General features: G+C 36.0%; 1 protein-coding gene across 6 annotated transcripts in view; it reads right to left on the bottom strand.

The window, feature by feature from the left end:
- Nucleotides 1-22,982, bottom strand: part of LRRC49 (leucine rich repeat containing 49) — a 112,568-nt gene that overhangs the window by 45,083 nt on the left and 44,503 nt on the right. For all 6 annotated transcript variants that reach the window (XM_054688535.1, XM_037502842.2, XM_037502843.2 and 3 more), the window contains one exon: nucleotides 22,504-22,565. In XM_054688535.1, the coding sequence (XP_054544510.1) occupies nucleotides 22,504-22,565 (62 nt within the window). The remainder of the gene's footprint in view (nucleotides 1-22,503; nucleotides 22,566-22,982) is intronic.

Below are 22,982 nucleotides of genomic sequence, written 5' to 3'. Positions count from 1 at the left end.
ACCTTGACATTTTTGAGGAGCATTTGTAAATTATTTTGCAGGATGTCCCTCTGTTGGAATTTGCTTGGTACTTTTCTCAAGATTAGACAAGTCAAGGTATAATCGGTAAACAAGACTTGTCATTGTTAATGCAGACCTCATGATCACCTGGCTGAGCGAGAGAAATCTACTTCAGATTTCTCCAATGTAAAGTTATTCTTCTCTTACTCTCCGTACTGCATTGGAAGCAAGTTATTATGTGCAGCTCAAACTTAGGGAGTGGGAAGTTCAGCTTTTCCTGTTTGGGGGCAGAGTATCTACATAAATTATTTGAAAATCCTCTTCCTAGGAATGTTTTATCCTCCCATTTATTTTCTTATATCAGTCCAGCTACTGGACTTTGCTACTGGGGTATCATTCTTCTAAATCCTCTGCTGACAGAGCAAGGAAATGTATGTGTGATACTAATTTATGTGTATACGTGTATCTCTTTGTAACCATCTGTGTGTATAATAAACTAAATGTGAAGCATTTTGCAAAGTCTGACTTTAACTACCTAAATGAGTACTATAGACTCCTTCCCTTACTTATCTGTAAATTCCTGCTCTAACAAGGAGAAATATGGCTTCCATCACCACTCATTCATTTACTGAAGTGGTTCAATTACAGACTACATTTATAGTGGTATCAGACTTTTCAACCTGTACCCCTACGGGAAACAACTTTATCAACTAAAGTACAATATTTACATGTAATTCCTTTTGCATTCAGTCTTTTTTTTTTTTTAATATTTTCTGACCATTTTTCTTTTTCTTTTTTTTTTTAAAGATTTATTTATTTATTTATACAAGCACTGGGTACAGTCAGAAGCACGGGAGGGTGAGAGAATTCACCAGAGCAAGAGTGGGGAGCAGAGCAGGCAGAAGGACCGAAGTACACTGCTGAGGGGAGCAGCGGACGGCAGGAGAGGTCCATGCAGGACCCTCCTCCGGTGACCGGTGAGCAGCAGGGGATGGAACCTGCGCCCCGGAGGCTTCGGGCAGCTTCGCAGCTCAGCGCTCAACCGCTGTGCCACTAGGGAGGCCCTGCATTCAGTCTTATAGACTCACTTTTAAAGTTATTTAGGTCAGCACTTCACCCACCCCCTATTCTCTAGGGTGGCTGTTACATAGAATTGAAATACTGTTAAATTATGTTGTCACAGTCTGCATGCTTTCCTGGGATCCTCCAACCTCTTATTTTTTTTAATTTGTATATATTAAGTTCACTCTTTGTGCTATGAAGTTTAATTGGTTTTGACAAATGCATAGTGTCATATATCAACCATCAAAGTATACTACAAAATAGTTTCATAACCCGAAAAAAATTCTCCTGTTTGACCCTCCACCCTCATACCAAATCTCTGGCAACCATTAATCTTTTTATTGTCTCTATAGTTTTGGCTTTTTCAGACGTGATATAGTCAGAATCTTATAGTAGGTAGCCCTTTCAGACTATTTTCACCTAACAACATGCATTTAAGCTTCATCCATATCTTTTTGTGGTCCCATAGCTCCTTTTTTTTTTTTTATCAATGAGTAATATTCCATTGTATGGATCACTACAGTTTGTTTAACTATCCACCTACTCAGAATATTTTGGCTACTTCCAGTTTTCGGTATTTATGAATAAGGCTGCTATCAATATTCATCTGATTTTTGTTTGGACATAAGTTTTCAACTCAACTGGGAAAACAAGTAATTGTTGGCTCATACAGCAAAACTATGTTTAGCTTTATAAGGAAATGCCAAACTGTCTTCCAAATTAGCTGTACCATCTTGCATTCCTATCAACTTCACATTCTGATCAGCATTTAGTATTTGTCAAGCTTCTTTTTCATTTTAACAGTTCCAGTGGATATACAGTGGGTCCTTATTGCTTTATTTGGTCTCCCATAGCCAAGCCTTATATCCCACCTTTCTCTCTTGACCCTTTCTCTCTTCCCCATCCTCTTAGCTCAGAAACTTCACTTCACTTATCAATGTCCACTAGTTTTTATAATTATTTTGTTAAATCACCCACACTATAAATGTCCTCTATTTGTCTTTCTGACTTGCTTTACTACACATTAATTCTCTCAATTGCTTCTATTTTGCTATAAATGGCAAGATTTTGTGTTTGTATCACTGAATAGTATTTATTGGTATGGATATAACGTATCCTTTTTGATCCAGCCCCCTATCAGTGGGCCCTTAAGATGTTCCCATGTTCTAGTTATTGTAAGAAGTGCTTCAATAAAGATTGTAGAGTGTAGGCTTTCAAGTCAATGTGTTCACATTCTTTGGATAGATGCCCAGGAGTGGGGTTGCTGAATGGAAGTACACATGGTACTTCCGTTTTTAGTTTTTAAAGGTATATCCAGATCACTTTGCAAAATGGCTTTACCTGTTTACATTCTCAACGCTGTGTGATAGGGTTCTTTTTTCTCAGAGTCCTCTCTTGCACTTGTTGCTGGAGGTCTTTTTACTATATGCCATTATTATGGGTGTGAGAGGATATCTCATTGTGGTTTTAACCTGCATTTCCCTTATTAGAAGCAAAGATGAACATTTTTTCATTTATCTGTTGGCTCTGTCGATATCCTCTTTTGTGAATCACCTGCCCAGTGATTAAACAGATTGTTTGTTCTTTTATTGTTGAGTTTATATGTTTATTATATATCTTGGTAGTAAATCCCTGTCAATTGCGTAATTTATAAATATTTTCTCCCAGTCAGTAGGATTTCTTTTAAATCTACTTTTATTTTCTTTCACTGTATGTGAAATTTTAAGTTTTAGATAATTCCAGTTATTTATTTCTGCATTTACTTCCCTTGCCTTAGGTCTTGAGTCTTTAAGAATATCTTTTTGAATTGTGATTTTTCTTGCTTTTAAAAAGCCTGTTTTGCAATTATCTTCCCTGTTAAGACTGCACTTAATCCCATAGATTCCAGTAACTTGTATCCTCATTTTCATTGTTTTAATTTCCTTGTAATCCAACAGCTATTAAGCAGCATATTGTTTAGTCTCTATATATTTAAGGTTTTCCCAATTATTTTTCACATTTGATTTCTACCTTTGTAGATAGTCTATAGATAGATTTCTACCACTATAGATAGATTCTAATTTGTTATTTGACATTTACATACAAGCTAGACTGTAGAAAATTTATTATTTCTTATTCCTAATTGTACTTTTAAACTAAAATAAATGTAGCTATTCCCAGCCCTACCTCTCAAATATTCCTTTGGGGAGTAGAATTAGTCAAATAAGTGCCAAATGGTTAGTATTAAATACAAAACTAAACTATCTTCATTGAATTCCTATATAAAACAGTTTACTGATATGAAAGAAAATAGTATGCTCTTTCTCAGCAAATATAGTCATTATAAAACACTACAGAAGACCAATAGATGTCCATTTAGTCTACTCTGTAACTCCAAGCACAAGCAAAAAGAGGCACCAGGAATGGGAAAATTATTGTAATCCTCAGCAGGTACTATCTGGTGGCCACTCCCAGATTGGCTACTCGCATTGACAACCAGACTAATGTCTTTATGCTTTGAATTGTTTCATCAAAGTAATATATGCCCATGTTTGATCCAGAAGATTTTTCACAAAATTTCATTCCATCTGCAAGGCACTTGACCAATAAACATGCCAGACATTCCTAGAAACTAATATAAAATAACTAGAGTGAAATATAAGATAAGAAACTAACATTGACAAAGTGCTTATGATTTAAAGATTTTTCTCTAACCAAATGAAACAAGACTTTTAAAGCAAAGTACAGAGAAATAAAGGATTATTGCATATCTAACAAAAGAAAATCAAAACCAATTGTTCAAAAAAGAACAAAAACCAATAAAATTTAGAAATAGAACATTAAACATAGTAGAGTAGTACTGGCTTACTAATGTTCTCTCAGTTATACAGCCAAATTTCTAGGGTTTGTTGTTAGTTTTGCTTTGTTTTGTTTTCTCTGTATTCTGCCTGTAAGTTACAGGAGGCTCCCAGAGGAGCAGAAGGGAGAGAACAACATGGAGAGGGAGTACAATGGACTGTGATAGAAGAATATGGGTGTCTTGGTGGTGGGTGTGGTGTTCTAACAACACCTGAAGGGGGAGACCCTACACCACTAATTATATACAGTGTTGTAAACGAATATTACCTTAATTAAAAAAAAATTAAAAAGTATAGTCTCTTTTTAAGAATACTCTGTTACTGGTCTCTTCAGAGTATTAGGAATGGAAAAATTTTAGTCCAAAGGCTGACACTGAACTCATAATTTGACTTTAATCTTTTTCCAGATTACTCATACACTGTTCTTCCCCTACTAGTCTCCTCCAATTGCCACATCTGCTTCCTATCTAGTAAAGAACCTACAGAGGAACCATTTGTCCCTGCTGACCAAAACACACCTCAAAAGGAAAATATTTTAGTCCATCTTATGTTTACTTAATAAGATACAGAGAAAGATGTCTCACATATGCATGTATACCACATAAATACTCAGCAATTTTCAAATATCAGTGAAATTTCTCCAGCTAGAATGTTTTCCCCTTACCCGCCCCTCCCCCCCAAAAACATTAAACACATTAGGTACTTTAGAAAAAAGGGCTTTGACTTCTCTACCAATAAAATACCACAAACCCTGAAATAATGTTAATGAAAAACCCATTTATTTTTTATTGATCAGTAAGGATTTTACTGAAGTTATTATGTGTCTAGCAGGCTAAAATGACATGCAGCAGCAGAAAAATTTAAGCGTGTTTATAGGACTGAAATATACACACTTGACAAACATAAAATAACTAGAGTGAAATATAAGATGATATTAATAATTAAGTATTGAAGAATGAAGCACAGTTAAAGAAAAGAATACATAGTGAGGGTGTTTGTATTTTGATATGATAAACTAAGTATCTGGATTGAGGCTCTTGCTAAAATTAACTAGGACCAGATATCATAAACCCAATTTATACTGCAAGATAAAAAAAGAAAGGGTAAAACTGTTTCTTAAAAAAACTCAAGGAAAGAATGAGTGAACCAAGAGATTTATATTTAGAGAAATTGCCCTGGAAGCATTAACTTATTAAAACACTTAAAAGTCTGCAAGACATCCAATATATTATACCCATGAGCCCTTCTTGAAGAATATACTGAATGAGCTTCATCTACTGACAGATGACTGAGGAAATTTGAGTAAAAGCACTGATGATGAACATTCAATAATTAATTACAGATGTAAAACTAAAAGGCAGGAATCTAGGTAGAAGAACATGCTATACATTATATAATGTGATTTATGTGCAGTAAAGCAGAAATAACGCAGCTGAAACATGGAAGTGGGAGAAAAAAAGAGTAAAGTAAAAATAACTCATAATTATTATGTAGACAATACAAAAGAGGTAAAGTACATCATTTAAAATGACAATAAAGGATAAAATGAGAAAACAAGGGGTCAAGGACATTTAAATGATATTAAGTACAAAGTAATCACAAAAGCAAAAATACAAAACTTCCCCAATACCAAAAGAAATTTCAACAAGAAAAAATAAACAAAAAACACATCAAGTAAAGAAACATAGCAAATAAAAGCATAGTACACATTAGAATTACAAGAATATATGATAAAGTTCAAGAATCCAGTCATATGAATAAATAAGAATGGGCTAAGCTATTAAAAGAAATAGATTTTCAGTTTAGCCAACAAAGCAAGATACAATTATGGGCTCTACAGAGGGGAGATGTCTAAAATAGTGTTTCAGAAATACTAAGGCTTGGCAGACTATAACCCACATGCCAAATATATTTTTGTATAACCCATAAGCTAATAATTATCTGTGATTTTAAATAGTAGTAAAGTCAAAGGAAAAGCAATGTCATGACACGTAAAAATTATATGAAATCCAAATTTTAGTGTCCATAAAGTTTTTTTTGAACACAGCTCTTCCCACTCACTTATGTATTGATTATGGCTGCTTTTATGCTACAAAGAATCAGCCTGCAAAGAATCAGAAATTTGATACCAAAAATAGTTCTCTGAACTCATACACACACACACACACACACACACTCAAAAGTAAATTCTACCAAACCTTCAAAGACAAGATAATACCAATTATTCATAAATTGCTTCAGAGATTGAAAATTAAGGAAAACATTATCAATTCTTTCTTTGAAATAAATATAACATTGACACCTAAACCTGATAAAAAAGTGGTTTTTTATACAAGACTGATCAATATCATATGCGTTACTATAAGAATCTTAAATAAGATATTACGAAGTGAAATTTAACACTACATTAAGAAAATTATACACCTTGACCAAGTGTTCTTTAATCAAGAAATGAAGTTTGTTCAAGTTTGTTATATAATCTACAATATTAATAAATATGAGGAAAAATATACATTTCAACAGATACTGAAAAGGCACTTTAAAAAATTCAACACTCAGATTGTTAAGAAAATACTCAAACTACAGAAGTTGATGAGCTTTCTCAACATGATAAAAAGAGAAATAAAACACAGTCCTAAAACCAGTCAGCCATCCAAGTATTGTGGAAACATTTGAGCATTTCTGCTTACTGGAGGAATAAGGCAAGTGTATCCACTCTTCCACTCCTATTCAATATTAACTAATGATAGCAGTCAATGCAATTAAATACATGAAATAAATTAGAGATATAAGAATTAGAAAAATAGTAAAACTATCTTCACTTGCAGATGACATATACCTGGAAAACCACAGAGCTGGGCTGTCCTATTATATAGTAGCCCTCACACACGTCGTTCTTAAAGACTTCAAATGTAGCTAATTCACCCGAGGAATTAATTTTAGTCAATCATATCTTAATTAGCTAAGTCTAACTTAACTAATTAATTAAGCTAATTTTGTTTAATTTTAGTTAAAAGAGCTACATGTGATTAATAAACTTATCATAATGGACAGAGCCCAGGCACAGAGTATTTCCATAATCACAAAGGTTATGAGATTCTTTTTTTGTAGAGGTTTAAGTTTTGGAACCATGTTTTTATTATGTAGACTGAAAAAATAAAAATATCAAATTATCAAGATGGGGGGTAGGGAGAGGAGAATACAGAAACAAACTTTACTGTTGAAGTGAATCACATTATCAAACTATAAATAGTAGAGAATAAACCCAAGCAACTTTTGAATGGTTTTTAATTATATACTTTTAAGCTAAAAACAAAAGAGTGTAAATAAATACTGAATTGTCACTAGTAGCTATTTTCCTGACAGAAGTATGGGTTAGTGATTTTGAAACTACTTTCTATATATAAAGATTGATCAAACAAGTATACATAAGGGGAGTCAATGTCAGAGAAAGTAATCATAAATGTAGAAAGGGGGTGGTGGTGGATGGCTAAAGTAAGCTCTGTGGTATCAGACCATAAGTGAGTTTCAGGATTGAATTGATAAAATGGTCAGTATGAAGGCATAACTTTTAGTAAGCACAGAGAGACGAATTAAAACGTATGATACACAGACATGCACATGCATACTGTGTACATGTTCTAATTCTATCTATTGAGATGCCCTGGAAGCAATACACCCCAATAACCAGAAGTACACCTAGCATTCAAATCTTGGTTTCTAAATACCATTTTCCACTAAAACTAATTAGAACTCTTGACTAATTCCAGAGCCAGAACTGCAACAGGTGAGCCTGGAATATATTACTGTGTCAGAAAATAATGAAGAGCTCAAAAACTGACAAGGACATATCAAAAGACAACAGGAAGGCCTCCCTGGTGCTGCAAGGGGTTATAATATGCAACCTATGAAGCTATCTGTAGCCACTGCAGCACAAGTTCGATCCCCGGTCTGCCAGGGTGCTACCCACATGGCACAGCAGACCTCTCCTGACTCGTCTGCTGCTGCTCCCCTCAGCAGTGTATTTCGGTCAGTCTGCCTGTTCTGTTTCCCACTCTGTCTCTGGTGAATCCTCTCACCCCCCGCACCTCTGGCCTGTACCCCAGTTCTTTTATGCATAAATAAATAGATCTTTAAAAAAATGACAACAGAAGCCAGCATGACAATTATGGGGAGAGCTGAGCATTGAAATATACAATAATAGTAAAGGACTGTAACTCTTTCGCTGTAAAAAGTTCTAAAGTCACTACAGGTTATATATAATTCCTGAAGGCTGCAAAGACTCCCTTCAGTAGTTACAAGGGTATCTGGACAGAAAGTTCATAGTTAGAAAAGGCTTCACTTCAAGGATTAATGCCTAAGTGGTAGAATGAAAGATATAAGTAGGCATACTTGCTCTACCAAGAGTGCAAGGAAGTGAAGTCAGAGTTAGGCACATATGTGTGTGCTTATTCTTATCTTGTTAATATGTATTTGAGGAATATGACTCTCTGAGAAGAGACAGAAGAACCATGCTGCAGAAGAAGCAAGAATCTCTGCTATCTAGGTCAAGTAGACAGATGGCACTGTGAATTGAGTGAGATAGGGACAGGATGTGTGTATGTACACACACACACACACACACACACACACACACACACACAAGATAGAATGACCTAAAATAAGGGGCTAGTGAGTATTTACTAACATTAATTTGAGCAAAGACACAAAGAAAGAGATAAGTTTACTGGATATCTCTTTCCATCTTCCTACTCAGTTTCTCTTCCCCTGGTAACAAAACACTTCTGTAGCAAACCCAATCCACAAATTGACCCTACTACCTACCACCCCCACTGTCCTTAGGGATAGGGAATGTATGTCCCAGGCTTGAGTATTCAGTGTCCCTATATGCCCCTGGCCAGAGTGATTAGATCTGACAATGCACTTGACCTAAATAAATGCAATCAGAATATCCTACAGCAGAGCTTCCCAGATCATATATAATACACATATGAATCACTTGGAGATCTTTAAAAAATGATGATACTGATCCAGTAGATAGATCTAGGGTAGGACTTGAGATCCTGAGTTTCTGATAAGTGCCCTTGTAATTTTGACAATGCAGGTCCAAGATCAGAATTTTGCACATTAAGATTATTTAAGAACTTTCTACTAGTTATCAGAGAAGAAGTGTTCATTACCCCAGAGCTGCTATGCTGATCAACAGAATCTGAGAATGCACATTTTTCTACAAGGGGCAGGGTCAGTTTGTTTTATGCTTCTGCCACTCATGTCTTTGTTCTCTGTCATTAGATTACACATTCATAGAAAACAGAAACCATGTATTTGTCTTCTGTTACTCTTCACAATGTCTTATTTGGTGTTGTACATACAGAGATGTATAATCAATGTTCTTCAATAGCCAAATGAGGAAAAAATTAAAATTCTTTAGGTGTAAGATATGGAGACAATATTTTGATGAAATGGTTATAGGATGTGAAGAATCAGTTATTAACTACCATCCTTTTGGATATCCCAAAAAAAGTCCTAGATGCTGAACCCATGCTGCTATGAAAAATGGGCATCACGAATCATAGCCAATACTCCTAAAGTACAAAAAACAGCAAGTTCCAAACATGAGATCAAAGGAACTAGCAGAAAAATATTAATCTTGTTTACAAATTTACTTGGTGCTTCCCAGGAGATTCCTAAGCTAAAAATGATGGTATCTGACGTAGGGTCTACAATTGACATTGTCAATTTTCTTTGAAGCCATAAGAACTAAGTGCTATCAAAACACAATTCCCAGAGGCTAGCTGACAGTTTGAACTATCCTTTAAGATATCTTGGCATGTATTAATAAGTCACTGTGATACCTTTTTACATGCTCAGGATAAACAAGTCTGATTCAAGCCTATAAGGCAAGAATCCAGAAGCATACTCCTTATTTATAGAGAATCCCAACTCCTTCACTTGCATATGACAAAGATTTTTAATGGCCTAATGATTTTTTATGGTCCAGAGCCTTACAGGTGAGGCAATTCCTAACCAAGTTAAGTTTCAGCCCTTTGTAAAATATGGACACAGCAAATAATAAAATCTAATAACCTATTTACACACCCACATCCACACTTCTCCCACACACAATCCTAAAAAGATAAACCCCCAAAGGATAAGTGTATACATAATAATCCTGGTTTCTCTTATTTTATTTATTCAGGCCCAGTCTCCAGAATGAGAGTGTTTTCTTCATCTCTACTCCTCCCAAAGACTGTCAGTTACCAATTTCTCAGCAGTGACAGAGTGAGTGAATTGTCTAATTCAGGAGAAACGTATTAGGAATCCTGATTGTAGGTACCTATTTAAAATGCATTCTGCTATTTTGGACTGCATTTTTCTGATATCTGTATCATTATACTGGTTTAAAATGTAGCGCATATGTGGAATATAAAGAAACAAAATAGAAAAATAAACAAAAACAAACCCTAAAAATGACTGTAAAATTGAGGTAGGGGGTGGGGAAAAGGAAGAGAATTGGGGATGGGGCACAGAGGGGTACATATGAAAAAGTATCCTGATAATGTAATCATTCATTTATAGTGTCCCCTTTTCACTTTGACCCATAAAAAAAACCTGCGCTCAACTGCAGTATTTTTCACTTGCCAGAGTTCTGATGTTTAATTCTTTCCTCAATCTCTACAATAAAGATTAGAAAGATTACGAAATCATTGTTTCAAAGGCATTTCTACAGTAATAAAGACAAAGCACAGAGTGTTCTGGACACGTAACATTCTAGTCAGGTGGAGTTTAAAGACTCTAAAAGATATTTGTGTGAATATTTCTGAGCATTCATTTTAAATATCAGGAAAGCTTTTGATAGGAACTGCGCATACCAATTCAGGATTAAATTAAATCATTGGTTCTTAGATACATGAATACTATATTGTTGATTTAAAAAGAATTCATATGATTTATGTACCAGACATATTGATGGAAAAAATGAAATATAAACATGACAATTTGAAAATCTGTCTATGATAGTATCAGACTCAGTCTCCCAACGCAAACAACTATGAAACTGGAAAAAAAACATATGAAATGGGTGTTGGATAGCACAGGCTGTGAACCTTGGAAAAGAGAAACACATGAAAGCCACATTCATCTTTAACTTTCTGCCTAGAGGGGCTTTGCAAATCAAGGGAAGTGGAGTCAACAGAAAGAGGTCTCACTGGGTAGATGAAACTGAGGTCAGATTTTGATCTGTTACTGTGGCTGGAATTTGCAAAGAGAGATTATGGAGAGGAGTAAACTATGTAGAGAAGAAATTGCAGAAATCTGCAAAGGGATGGCCTATGTATGTGGCTGAATACTAGCATGTGCCAACAGTGTGAGACTCCAGGAAGACTAGCAAAATATAACTATTAAGAGACGGCGAGATAAGAGTACCTACCTATAGCTCATAGGAAGCTGACACATGGTGGAGTTCAACCAGAATGAAAAGATCTCACTGAACATCCAGTAAATACAGCTGAGGCCCCCCAGAAAAAGCTCTGTCTTTAATGCAGAGCTGCTCTCTATCAGGAAACAATGTGAAGATTTTCATGTTTTTTTATGACCAGGGCTTTCTAAGCACAGAATGTAAGTACCTAGGTTATAAAGAGTGATTATATAAACAGGAACCTCTGGAATGATGTAGAAATTTATTTCCCAGATTATGTGTTTACATTCAAAGGTTAATAAAGCCTGGAGTCATTTGTTTAAAAATTCTCTCTCTCTCTCTCTCTCTCTCTCTCTCTCTCTCTCTCTCTCTCTCTCTTTCTCTCTCTCTCCCCCCAACCCCCAACCCCCTATCCCATGACCCTTCCTTGTCTCTACAGGGGAAAAGGTGCAGTTGTCAAGCAGTTCCTATATACTCTCCAAAATTAATAATTCAGAGTCCATGTGCTAGAGATGACCCACTTCATAAATGTAAGTACCAATCTGCTCTCATCACATAGACCTGTGGGGGGGAAACAGAAGCAGAAACCAGTAAGATGTTCCACAAGTAAATAATCAGCCTGCCTCTGACCCAGAAATCTTGTGTTCACTGTCCGAATAAAATAAATACAGATAAAGGGCCTCCCTGGTGGCTCAGCGGTTGAGTGCTGGGTTGCGAAGCTGCCCGCAGCCTCTGCAGCGCTGGTTGGATCCCCGCCCACGGGTGAGGGTCCCACATGGCGCGCAGACCTCTCCTGCCGCCCACTGCTCCCCTCAGCAGTGTACTTCGTCAGTCTGCCTGCTCTGCTCTCCCCTCTGGCTCTGGTGAATTCTCTCACCCTCCCGCGCTTCTGACTGTACCCAGTGCTTGCATAAATAAAATAAATAAAAATCTTTAAAAAATAGATAAATAAATAAATAAATACAGATATGAAGAGTATTACTCTAGCTGTGAAAGAAGTATTACTTTAGACCTGCCCCTTGAAAAGCCTAAAAAAATAAGCTTCAACAGGATGAACCTGATTCTCCTATAGCTAACCACCTTTCAGAATAAAACTCAATACTCTTTAAATTAAGACAACAAAACAATATAATATCCTCAATGCCCAGAATGCAATAAAAAATTACCAGGGAGGTGAGGAAGAAAATGTAATAGATATCAAAAAGGGGGAAAAAAAGTCACCAAACAGTCATGGTGATGACGCCATTGTTAGAATTAACAGATAAGGGTTTTTTAAAAGTTATTATATAATCGAGGGTTACTTTATCTGTGCATTCACTAAGTGATTTAGAAACTACATGAGGGATAGTCTTGGTTTTTCTCCATGAAACAGCTTTGAATTTATTCTTCAAAGAAAATCCCACTGAAATCTTAACCTACTGAAAAGAGCCTTTGGTCTGGAAGATCTTGAGGCCAAGTATTACCAACAATTGAACTTGACGATGAAATGTTAATTTGGCTTCACTGTCTCATTGACTTTTACTTTCAAGCAGTTTTTATCCCAGGGAATATGTATAATGAATTAGATGCAAATTTAATCTGACAACTAAATATGGAATATGGTTGTGGAATATAGTTAAGAATTATCTATGAATACTGAAAAACATCAGCTTTAAATATTGGCTTTATTTATTCATTAATTAAAACACTATTATTTTCCTACTATGTGCCATATGTGACTGATACTCTGATCAATTAAATATGGCAAAACTGGAAATAAATAATAACAGATATTGCAGTTTTCTAAAGAGGCTTATGGAGGTAAGAGGAAAAGAAAATAATTCTTTCTGTTTGGGTTGGGGACTGGATCATAGAGGATGAACAAAAGTTCTTCCAGAAGATCAAATTTGAAAGTTCTGCAGGTTTAAGTACATATTTGTAGTTTTGGCAAGATTTTTAGTTTTGTTTTCCCCTGAAATGAACTAACCAATTTGATCAATACTTCAAATTTGTATAATTTACCATTGTTTTAAGGGCTTATGTTCATTATACTTGGGATTTTTATTATAAACTACTTCAAATCCCTCTGGGAAGTATTTCCTAGAATACAAGGATTAGCACTAGAAGCAGCTACTTATATACATTGTTTATTTAATCCACTTATACTTGAAGTTTGTTTTTGAATATACTTTTAATTTCCCTGCATTTTTAGAACAAAACAAAAAGGAAATCATAAAATACATCTGGTCTCAATTTATCGTACTTGTTTCTGAACCTAGAAAAAAAATCACCCAATATAATATTTAATCATAAATAATTTTAAGACTCAAATTCTCCTTAGTAATACACATCAAAATTTTTCTTGTGACTTCTAGAACTTCACATCAGCAAAACCCTAAAGGGCCTTTGGTACATCAATGCTTTTAAAAATGTCAATTCACTGCCATGAATAATTATCAGCCTCTCAACTTTGTATGTGTGAACCTAGTCTGAGATGAGGTGTGCAAACAGTCTGCTCTAGGGGCCTTAGTTTAATTTTAGTTCAAGAATTCTTCCTTTTAGAAAAACTCACACACATACAAATAAATAACCTCTATGCTAATTAAAATGAAATCTTATGATTATAATAAGAGTTTCTGGAAAAATTCCTGTTAAGTACTTTCATTAATATTATAAATAAAATCCATGCCAGCATTCATTATATGTTATTATATCTACAGAATTAATGCTTTAAATGACTACAGATGCTGATAAAAAGATAGAGGATAAAAAACTAAGGCATGTGATAATAATACGCTACAGCTATCCTATACAATGTATTCTACCTTCTGCTATTTGACTCATCAAAAACCACAAGGCCTGCTAACACAGTCCTCAAAAAATACCACTGCAATGGCTATTGAGTTCTCAGCAAGGAGCATGAAAAAAAGAACAAGCTCTAACCACTACTGGCTGTTGAAATTGTGCTGCCTGTGTGAAACCACAAGGCCACATATTCAACATTCCAATATCCTATTAACACTCTGCCCCTGCTTCAGTAGGAGAATCATTGGGTTTTCAGGTGTTCCTGACAATACAGCTGAATGAATCCTTTAACCTTTGTTCCTGTCACTTGAATAATTTTCTCTTGGCAGTAAATTCTACATGTAACAGTAAATTAGAAGATACAAATCAAATGTATTGTTTGTTTTAAAATGCTACTTTATGACAAAATATTTATAGAATTTATAATGATACAAAATACTATAAAAATGTTCCAGGCATATACAGAAATTGATTTCTAGTGCTAATTTATCTATAGAGCATTAATAGGATAATCTTACAATTTCAAAGTTCTGTGTGAATGAGAGAGACTAGTTCTCTTAGATCTGAAAAAAATTGCCAGTGTCCTCAATAATTATACTGCCAGTTGACAAAAGTACAGTCAGTAATCTGTCTCACAAGAGATGAACTCTTAAAAAGGAAATAAAGACATTCATTTTGACTGTAACACAAAAACAATAGTCAAAGTAAATTAAACAACTAAACTGTGTAATCCATAACTTCATGTAGAAAAATTCAAGCAAGTCTTTATATTAGAATGCAATGCATCACAAGCATCATAGTCATCTAACAAACAGAATATCCTAAAAATAATGATGAAAATAAAGTTGACCCATAGTAAACATATTTCTACTTTACTATATTTCAGTACCAATTTTTATCTCTAAAAGGAAAAAAAAGCCTGTTATAAAGTAACATTAAAATAAAGAGCACAATAGACAATGTAAAAAAAATTTTTTTTTAAAGATTTGTTTATTTACTTATACAAGCACTGGGTACAGTCAGAAGCGCGGGAGGGTGAGAGAATTCACCAGAGTCAGAGCAGGGAGCAGAGCAGGCAGAAGGACCAAGGCACACTGCTGAGGGGAGCAGCGGGCGTGGCAGGAGAGGTCTGCGCGCCATGTGGGACCCTCCTCCGGTTGCTGGGGAGCAGCTGGGAATCGAACCGGTGCTGCAGAGGCTGCGGGCAGCCTCGCAACCCAGCGCTCAACTGCTGCGCCACTGGGGAGGCCCTAATGTAAAATTTTTTAATAAAAGTATTGTTTTAAATAAAACTAATTTAGATCCAGTAACTGTCAGCTCTAAGAATAATAAAACATTTATTTCACGTCAAAGTTTTTATGAAATAGTTTCTGAAATAGTTTGCAAATAGTTGTGGACATTTCTTTCCACCTATCATCTCTCTGAAAGAATTCAAAAGTTAGAGCTAAGCATGACCTCCAAGAGAGTATGCGTTAGCATCCTCTGTGGGCTTTGTTCATGTCAAAGGAATAAAAAAGCAACAGGAAAAAAATTTTTAGATTTTTAGAACTTGTTTTGTCCTCTTTGGATGATGTCCATCACATCTAGAAAAAATGCAATTAAATATTTGTCTGAAGGTGACTCACATGGGCAACCATTAGGCAAACACCTCAAGAACAATTAAGTAGCTAATAGTACCAATAAAGAAATTTCTTCAATAAGAATTTTAAAACTGGGCCTCCCCTGGTGGTGCAGCGGTTGAGCGCTGGGCTGCGAAGCTGCCCGCAGCCTCTGCAGTGCCGGTTCGATCCCCAGCCGCCGGCGAGGGTCCCACTTGGCGCAACACACTTCTCCTGGTGCACCCGCTGCTCCCCTCAGCAGTGTGTTTCGTCAGTCTGCCTGCTCTGTTCCCTGCTCTGGCTCTGGTGAATTCTCTCACCCTCCCATGCTTCTGATTGTACCCAGTGCTTGTATAAATAAATAAATAGATCTTTTTTTAAAAAAAGAATTTTAAAACTTTACTTGTAGGTGGTTATCAAAACCTGTCAGTCAATAGTTGATTACCTCCATTCTATTAAGTTAGTAAGAAAATCCACATACTATTGGTTATCTGTAAACTTAAGCCATAACAGGAAAAAATAAGGATATCCTAACAGTTTGCTGGTTACTAGAATTAAAGAAAATTAGTTTCCATGAAGTCAAAATAACATAAGTGGTCTTGGAAGGTACACGAGTTAAACCCTGTATCTTAACCACAGGAATACTTTATGTAACAACCTGAGTTCATAACACATATCAGTATATTCTTAGGGTCAGTGAAATAATTTTCTTTTTTTTTTTTAAAGATTTATTTTATTTACACAGGCCAGAGGTGCAAGAGGGTGAGAGGATTCACCAGAGACAGAGCAGGGAACAGAACAGGGAGATGGACCAAAGGCACTGCTGACGGGAGCAATGGTTAAGACAGGAGAGGTCTGCTGCGCCATGTGGGTATCTCCCTGGCCAGCTGGGAATCTAACCCACGCTGCAGAGGCTGCAGATAGCTTCACAGTGCTGCACTCAACCTGCTGCACCACTGGGGAGAAGGCCCAAGTGAAATAACTTTCTACCTAACATTTCAACTAGAATTAAAAAAGACAACTGGAAAGGAATCTGAGTTTCTCTGAATTGCATAAAGAGAAATAGGTTCTTTTCTGGATATATAATTCATACAGGGTGATTTACCAAGTAAAGTATAACTTAAGAAAAATGCAAAGAGAATGACTTCCTGATACAGGTAAAATTATGGACTGTTTTCAGTAAAATTTTGAAAATAGCATGGAGGATAATCTTGTCCTAGAGAACCAGGATGAAGGAAAAGTAACACCCCCAAAGCTTGCAGTTTGGTGACCTTTAGTCATAGTGTAATTTCTAAAAGAGGTCATGAGAGAACTTGTAACAGCATTCCTTGCTAAAAAAGAAATGAAACCCTATTTTAAAATTTTCAATGACATCATAAAAAAAAAGCCAGAGTCCAAATAACATTGTCCTACTAAGGAAAGGAAAGAGCTATGACAGATCCACATTGGCAGGAAGGAATATTTTTCCCTAACATTGTTTAGAATTACCAGTCATGATGATCACGAAAAGCAAAATTAATTTTAGTTAGTTTTATTGTTGTTTTTATTTATTTATTTTTTTTTTTTTAATAGAGGCATGTTTTATTTATTTATTTGTTTGTTTTGTTTATACTTGCACTGGGTACAGTCAGAAGCACGGGAGGGTGAGAGAATTCACCAGAGCCAGAGCGGGGAGCAGAGCAGGCAGAAAGACCGAAGCATACTGCTGAGGGGAGCAGCGGGAGGCAGGAGAGGTCTGCGCGCCATGTGGGACCCTCCTCAGGTGGCCGGGGAGCAGCCGGGGATCGAACCGGCGCCGCAGAGGTCGCCGGCAGCTTCGCAACCCAGCGCTCAACCACTGCGCCACCGGGGAGGCCCTTATTGTTGTTTTTAAATGCCCAATCGACACTGCAGCAGCTTATTACCTATACCCTGGGTTAGGCCACACCCACAACCCTATGCTTGACACAGTAAGGTTTAGCTTATATAGGTTTTTCTCCTATCTATAAGTTCTGGACAAGATCATTATTGACAAATCAATAATTTGTCCTTGTCTGCCAAGAGAACTTTGGTGACTTTAGCCTCTACATGTTCAGGCATTAACAAAGTCCAGATGACTTTGTAATGACAAGAAAAACAAAAATACCCTTTTAGGCCAAATGGAAAAATATTTCAACCTGAGAGATTAAACTCTTCTTAATTTTTTTGACAGATTAGCACTATTTTTACCAAAAGTGTATATATATGCCAGATAGTAGGGAGTCTTTAGTGAGCAAAGTAGACATATTCCTCCTTTTTTTCCCCCACATTTATAGTCTAGCAGGGTGAACAATTTAAAATGAAAGTACAAGAAACTACGACAATAATAATGGAAATACAGGCAGCGCATGAAATCATGTAGCAAAACACCACAGCACATATTTTTAAGTTATATTAACTCATAGTGAGAAATATATTTACATTACAACTCAGTTTCCACATATCTATAGTAAAATAATGCAAACACATGCATGTATAGACACACCTAAAAGTAACTAAAACTGGAAAATTATACAAAACAATATTTGCCCTTACAATCTGTGACAAGCTATCTTTTTCATTCACTTCTGTTTTTCCAATTTTGAGCAACTAAAAACAATTAAACTGATTTTAGGATCCCTACAAAGGTTTTGACCTGAAGTCTGGAAAACACAGACCTATGGTATCACTTGCTAAAGACAACAAATTCTTGAGCCCCACCTAAAACTACTGAATTTGAATGCATGGATGATGGGTCCCAGAAAGCTGTATTTTAGCAGGTATCCCAGATGATTCTTAGGCATATTAAAATCTGAAAAACCTTGTTATCACTTAATATGAAATCTAAAAGATGGTCCAAGTTATGGCAGAGAGAGGTTAGAAAAACATTACTACAGGGCCTCCCCGGTGGCGCAGCGGTTGAGCGCTGGGTTACGAAGCTGCCCGCAGCCTCTGCAACGCCGGTTCGATCCCCAGCTGCTCCCCGGCCACCGGAGGAGGGTCCCACATGGCGCGCAGACCTCTCCTGCCGCCCGCTGCTCCCCTCAGCAGTGTACTTCGGTCCTTCTGCCTGCTCTGCTCCCCGCTCTGGCTCTGGTGAATCCTCTCACCCTCCCGCGCTTCTGACTGTACCCAGTGCTTATATAAATAAATAAATAAATAAATAAATCTTTAAAAAAAAAAAATTAAAAAAAAAAAAAAAAAAAGAAAAACATTACTACAGGAAGACACATACAAAGACTAGCAGGCAAAGGGGAGTATGATATGCTTAAGGAAGGTTAGGGGAACAGGAGTCTGGGGCACTAGACTAGGACAGGCAATGAATATGGAGAGGTAGGCATGGCTCATTCTACATGCTCCCTCTTTCAGTCTGTTCCATACCATTTCAAGAACAATAAACAAGTATTTAGTCTTAAAAAGAACATTTTGACATATCCCACAACACAGATATATGTTGAGGACATTATCTTACACGAAATGAACCAGTCACAAAAAGACAAACACTATATGATTTCACTCATATGAGGTGTAGAATAGTAGAATTTGCAGAGACAGAAAGTAGGGTGGTGGTTGCTAGGGGCTTAGAAAAAAGTGGAATGGAATAATGAATGGGAGTAGAATTTCAGTTTTGCAAGAAGAGTTAAAGACATGGGCTGCAGAGCAAAGTGAATATACTCAATACTACCACCCTATAGGCTTAAAAATGGTTAATATGGTATATATTTCATGATAAATGTATTTAAGAATAAAAAAAATACATGAGACCAAGAATTCTGAACTGCTGTGAACTTGACTAGCATTTTGATTGATTTCCCAATGATAATAAATTCTTCTCAATTCCAGAAACAACAGCAGATATTCTCTTTTAGGAAATCAAGGCACAAGAATTACAAGGCTCTCTTTCCTTTTGTTAAAAAAAAAAAAAAAGGTTAGCTTAACCTGTAATAAGTAGCAAAACACAATGTCTCAGTAGAAAAGAGATGAAATACCCCAATTTTTTACTACAGATCATCAACTACTCTCAGAAGGTAGTAAATATTTGTTCCTGAAAAATATTTTTGTTTAGAAAGCTTTTCCTTGTGAAGGCTTAAGGTAAATTTTGCATAAATCAGCAATCTCTTTAGTTAACAAATATTCTCATTTTTGGAGTGCCATAAAGCAATGGTTTCCAAATCTAGCATCCAGTTGTACATATGAATCCTGAGAAGTATTAAAAAATAGAGAACCCTGAATTCCAAATATACATGGAGCAGATAAGCTAACAGTGAACCAAGGACTATGTATTTTTAAAGCACCCAGGGATATTTTTATATGTAGCCTATTTGGGGAAATCACTCAATGGAAGGACAAACTCATGGTTGCCTGAAGGCATACTATGACTTCTCTCTACCCTCTCAAAATCTTTATGAAGTGATAGAACATTAAAGTATGAAAATCAGAAGAATTTCATTAGCAGACTGGAACACTAATGAATTTAAAGCACATGGAATCAGTATAACCCAAAATTACTAAACAGATTGAAATAAACAAGGTCATTACGTTGGATGGCCAGTAGAACCTCAGAATATTCCCTAGCTCAGAGACAGCGAGAGTTGGCAGCCATGAGGGTCAGTTGTCCAGCAATTACTGAAGGGTTTGGTAATAATTTGCAAGCCTCTCGCTCTCAGAGGAGAGACTCCTCAATTGTCATCAGATTGAAAATAAGGGAGAAGAAAGCACATCCTTAAAAGAAAGCCTACCTTGGTAGATATTCTTCCCTCTCTCTATACCCTACACACTCTGCACTCAGAGGTTGTACCCTCTATCCAGAATGTCGAAATACCCTTCATTTTGCTAAGGTCTACCCTTCACTTAGAGCCCAGTACAGGGGCCACCTCCCTCTGGTAAGTTTTCCTTGAGTTTTCTTGTCTCTGAATCTAGTAACTTGGTCAAAACCTAAGAAGCCTTACTGTAGTAATAGCCAATATATTTCTGTCCCTTCAAAATAGATATCTAGTTGGATATTTTAATTTGCTGGCTATCACCAAGATTTCCACAGGGAATCCTAAGAGCTGACTTTCAGCTTCACACTGCTGTTTCTACCTCTCTTGACCTATACTTCCTCTGGGTCATTGACCTGTAAAACCAGACAACTCTGTTTTTTGCCAGGTTTTGAGTGGGGCATTGAGTCTCTGAAAAGATAAGATACTTATCAGTAGAAATCATCTGACAGTCCAGCTATCTGAGATGTTTTGAGTAATGTTCACAGAAATGCTTTCAAGGCTCGTTTTCACCAATTCTCTCCCACCCCCCATATACTCTCTAAACTGTTTCTGGGATCTCATTCATCAACAGGAACAGAGCAGAAAATGTTCTTTGTCTCAAAAAGAGATTATCTGGAATCACCAGAGGAAGAAATTTCCTAATTACTTATGAACTCCTGAACCTGAAGTTCAGATCCTGTGGACCTGGAAATATTATACTCCCTAGTCATCAAAATGTGTATTTTTCTTTAAGTTATTCTCCTTATCAAGGCAAATAATAAGGTCCAGCATAGGTTGGGGGACTGTAATAGTTTGCAGCACCTTAATATATTTTTGAGACATGAGAAACAACAATCTGAGAAACTATCTTCTCAAAATAATTGCCAATAGCCTTTAAAGAGAAATTTCCTAAAGAATATTGAGTGTCCCTGTCACTGTCATTGAAAAGAAGTCCTACCTTCCCAAAAAAACAGAAAGTAAGTTGGAACAGCATTGTTTAAATTCAAAAGAAAATGAAAAGTTTTTCAGGAAACTTTAATATTTTTTTCCACAGAAGACAAAAAAAGAGAAGGATTAAGGGTATTTGCTTTGAAATAATGTCTCTATGTAAAGCTCAATGTCTGGATTCAATCTAACTTTTTGAGCTATAGTACAGGGATATGGGGTTAGCACTGAAGTCTGATGCAGGAAAAAAGTGATAAATGGAAACACACAAAAACTAAGCTGATTTTTAATAATCAGAAGCATAAATCTAGAGTCCATGAAGAGATGCACTGAATTCTTACCCTCAGACAAAACTAAATACAAAGAACAGCTTTAAAGCAAAACTAAAAAATTCAGAGGTAGTTATAAATGTAAGTTAAAACTAAGAGGCTTGGAGAAAGGAGGAGAAGGGAAGAATTAGGGAAGAAGTGGAGTCCTTTTGCATTCAAAAGTCTGAGAGCTTGTCTCAGCTTCAGTTCTGAAATCTTTCACACTGACACTAAATGAGACATCATCATATAATAAAGGATGGTATATTTCAAATCTTTGGAAAATAAAATTCATACATTTACATATTCTAATCTAGAGTCTCTTAGCAATATTAATTCTAAGCAGTATTCCAAGTTAGAAGACAGTTATGGCCTAATTTACTGAGCAAGTGGCTCAGTGACAAATATAGCCTGTTATATCAAAATTGCTTAGTAGCTAGACAAATTGCAGTTGATAATTTATGAAAGAAATTCTGATTTAACTGACTAGTGCAGTAAGTGCCAAACAAAGGACAGCAAAATATATGCTGAAATGTCCACATATATGTTTTATAACAGAGAAACTCGAAAGTATAATTAAATTAAAAAGCATATGTTATACTAATTCACCATTTTAGCATTAGAGGCACTATTACACACGAGAGCTTTGTTTTTTCCACAAAGAACTTTGTCATAAGACTGCACTATCATTTTCCAGTTTAAAATCTTCCATGTTAACAAAATTCCCCAAGGTACTTACAAATCCTAAATTAAAGCACTAAAACCCACACAATCAAGTTATTAATAAATGACAAGTTGGGAGTTTCCACTTACGTAGATATATTGTTGAAGCTGAGAAACAGACGTTGGAGGCAGGGCAAATTATCCACATCTCTCTAGAAGGAAATAGAAAGCAAAAATTTACCAGCTGAAAGAAAAAAAAATGTTATAAATGTCTTCTCGCTCAGCTGTTGAAATATATAGTCATTTCTATTTACTGCAACCTTGTTAGACCATTGATTTCTACTGGACATTGAGCTCCATTCTTCTTCACTGCAGATTAAAGGGAGGGTTTCAGTACATCTGCAGAACAAGCTGCACCACTCTCAAGGTAAAAAGGCACTGAGGAGAACAGGCAGAGATGCTGCTGCTAGCCTCTTTCAGTATGCTTTTGGGAAAGAAGCCAAAATGCTACTTCAGCATTTCAACTGTAGCACAAATATAGTATTATCAAACATTTGTTAAAAATCACTTTTATAAGAAAGCTATTCAGATGCTTTACATTTTGAATTTATGCAATTATCTTTCTAGAG

The sequence above is a fragment of the Talpa occidentalis genome, unplaced genomic scaffold (assembly GCF_014898055.3).
Source record: "Talpa occidentalis isolate TD23 unplaced genomic scaffold, MPIMG_talOcc4v2.1 talOcc4.11, whole genome shotgun sequence".
Classification (NCBI taxonomy): Eukaryota; Metazoa; Chordata; class Mammalia; order Eulipotyphla; family Talpidae; genus Talpa; species Talpa occidentalis.
Note: the sequence above shows the minus strand (reverse complement) of the source record. Positions and strands in the feature narration are given on the sequence as shown.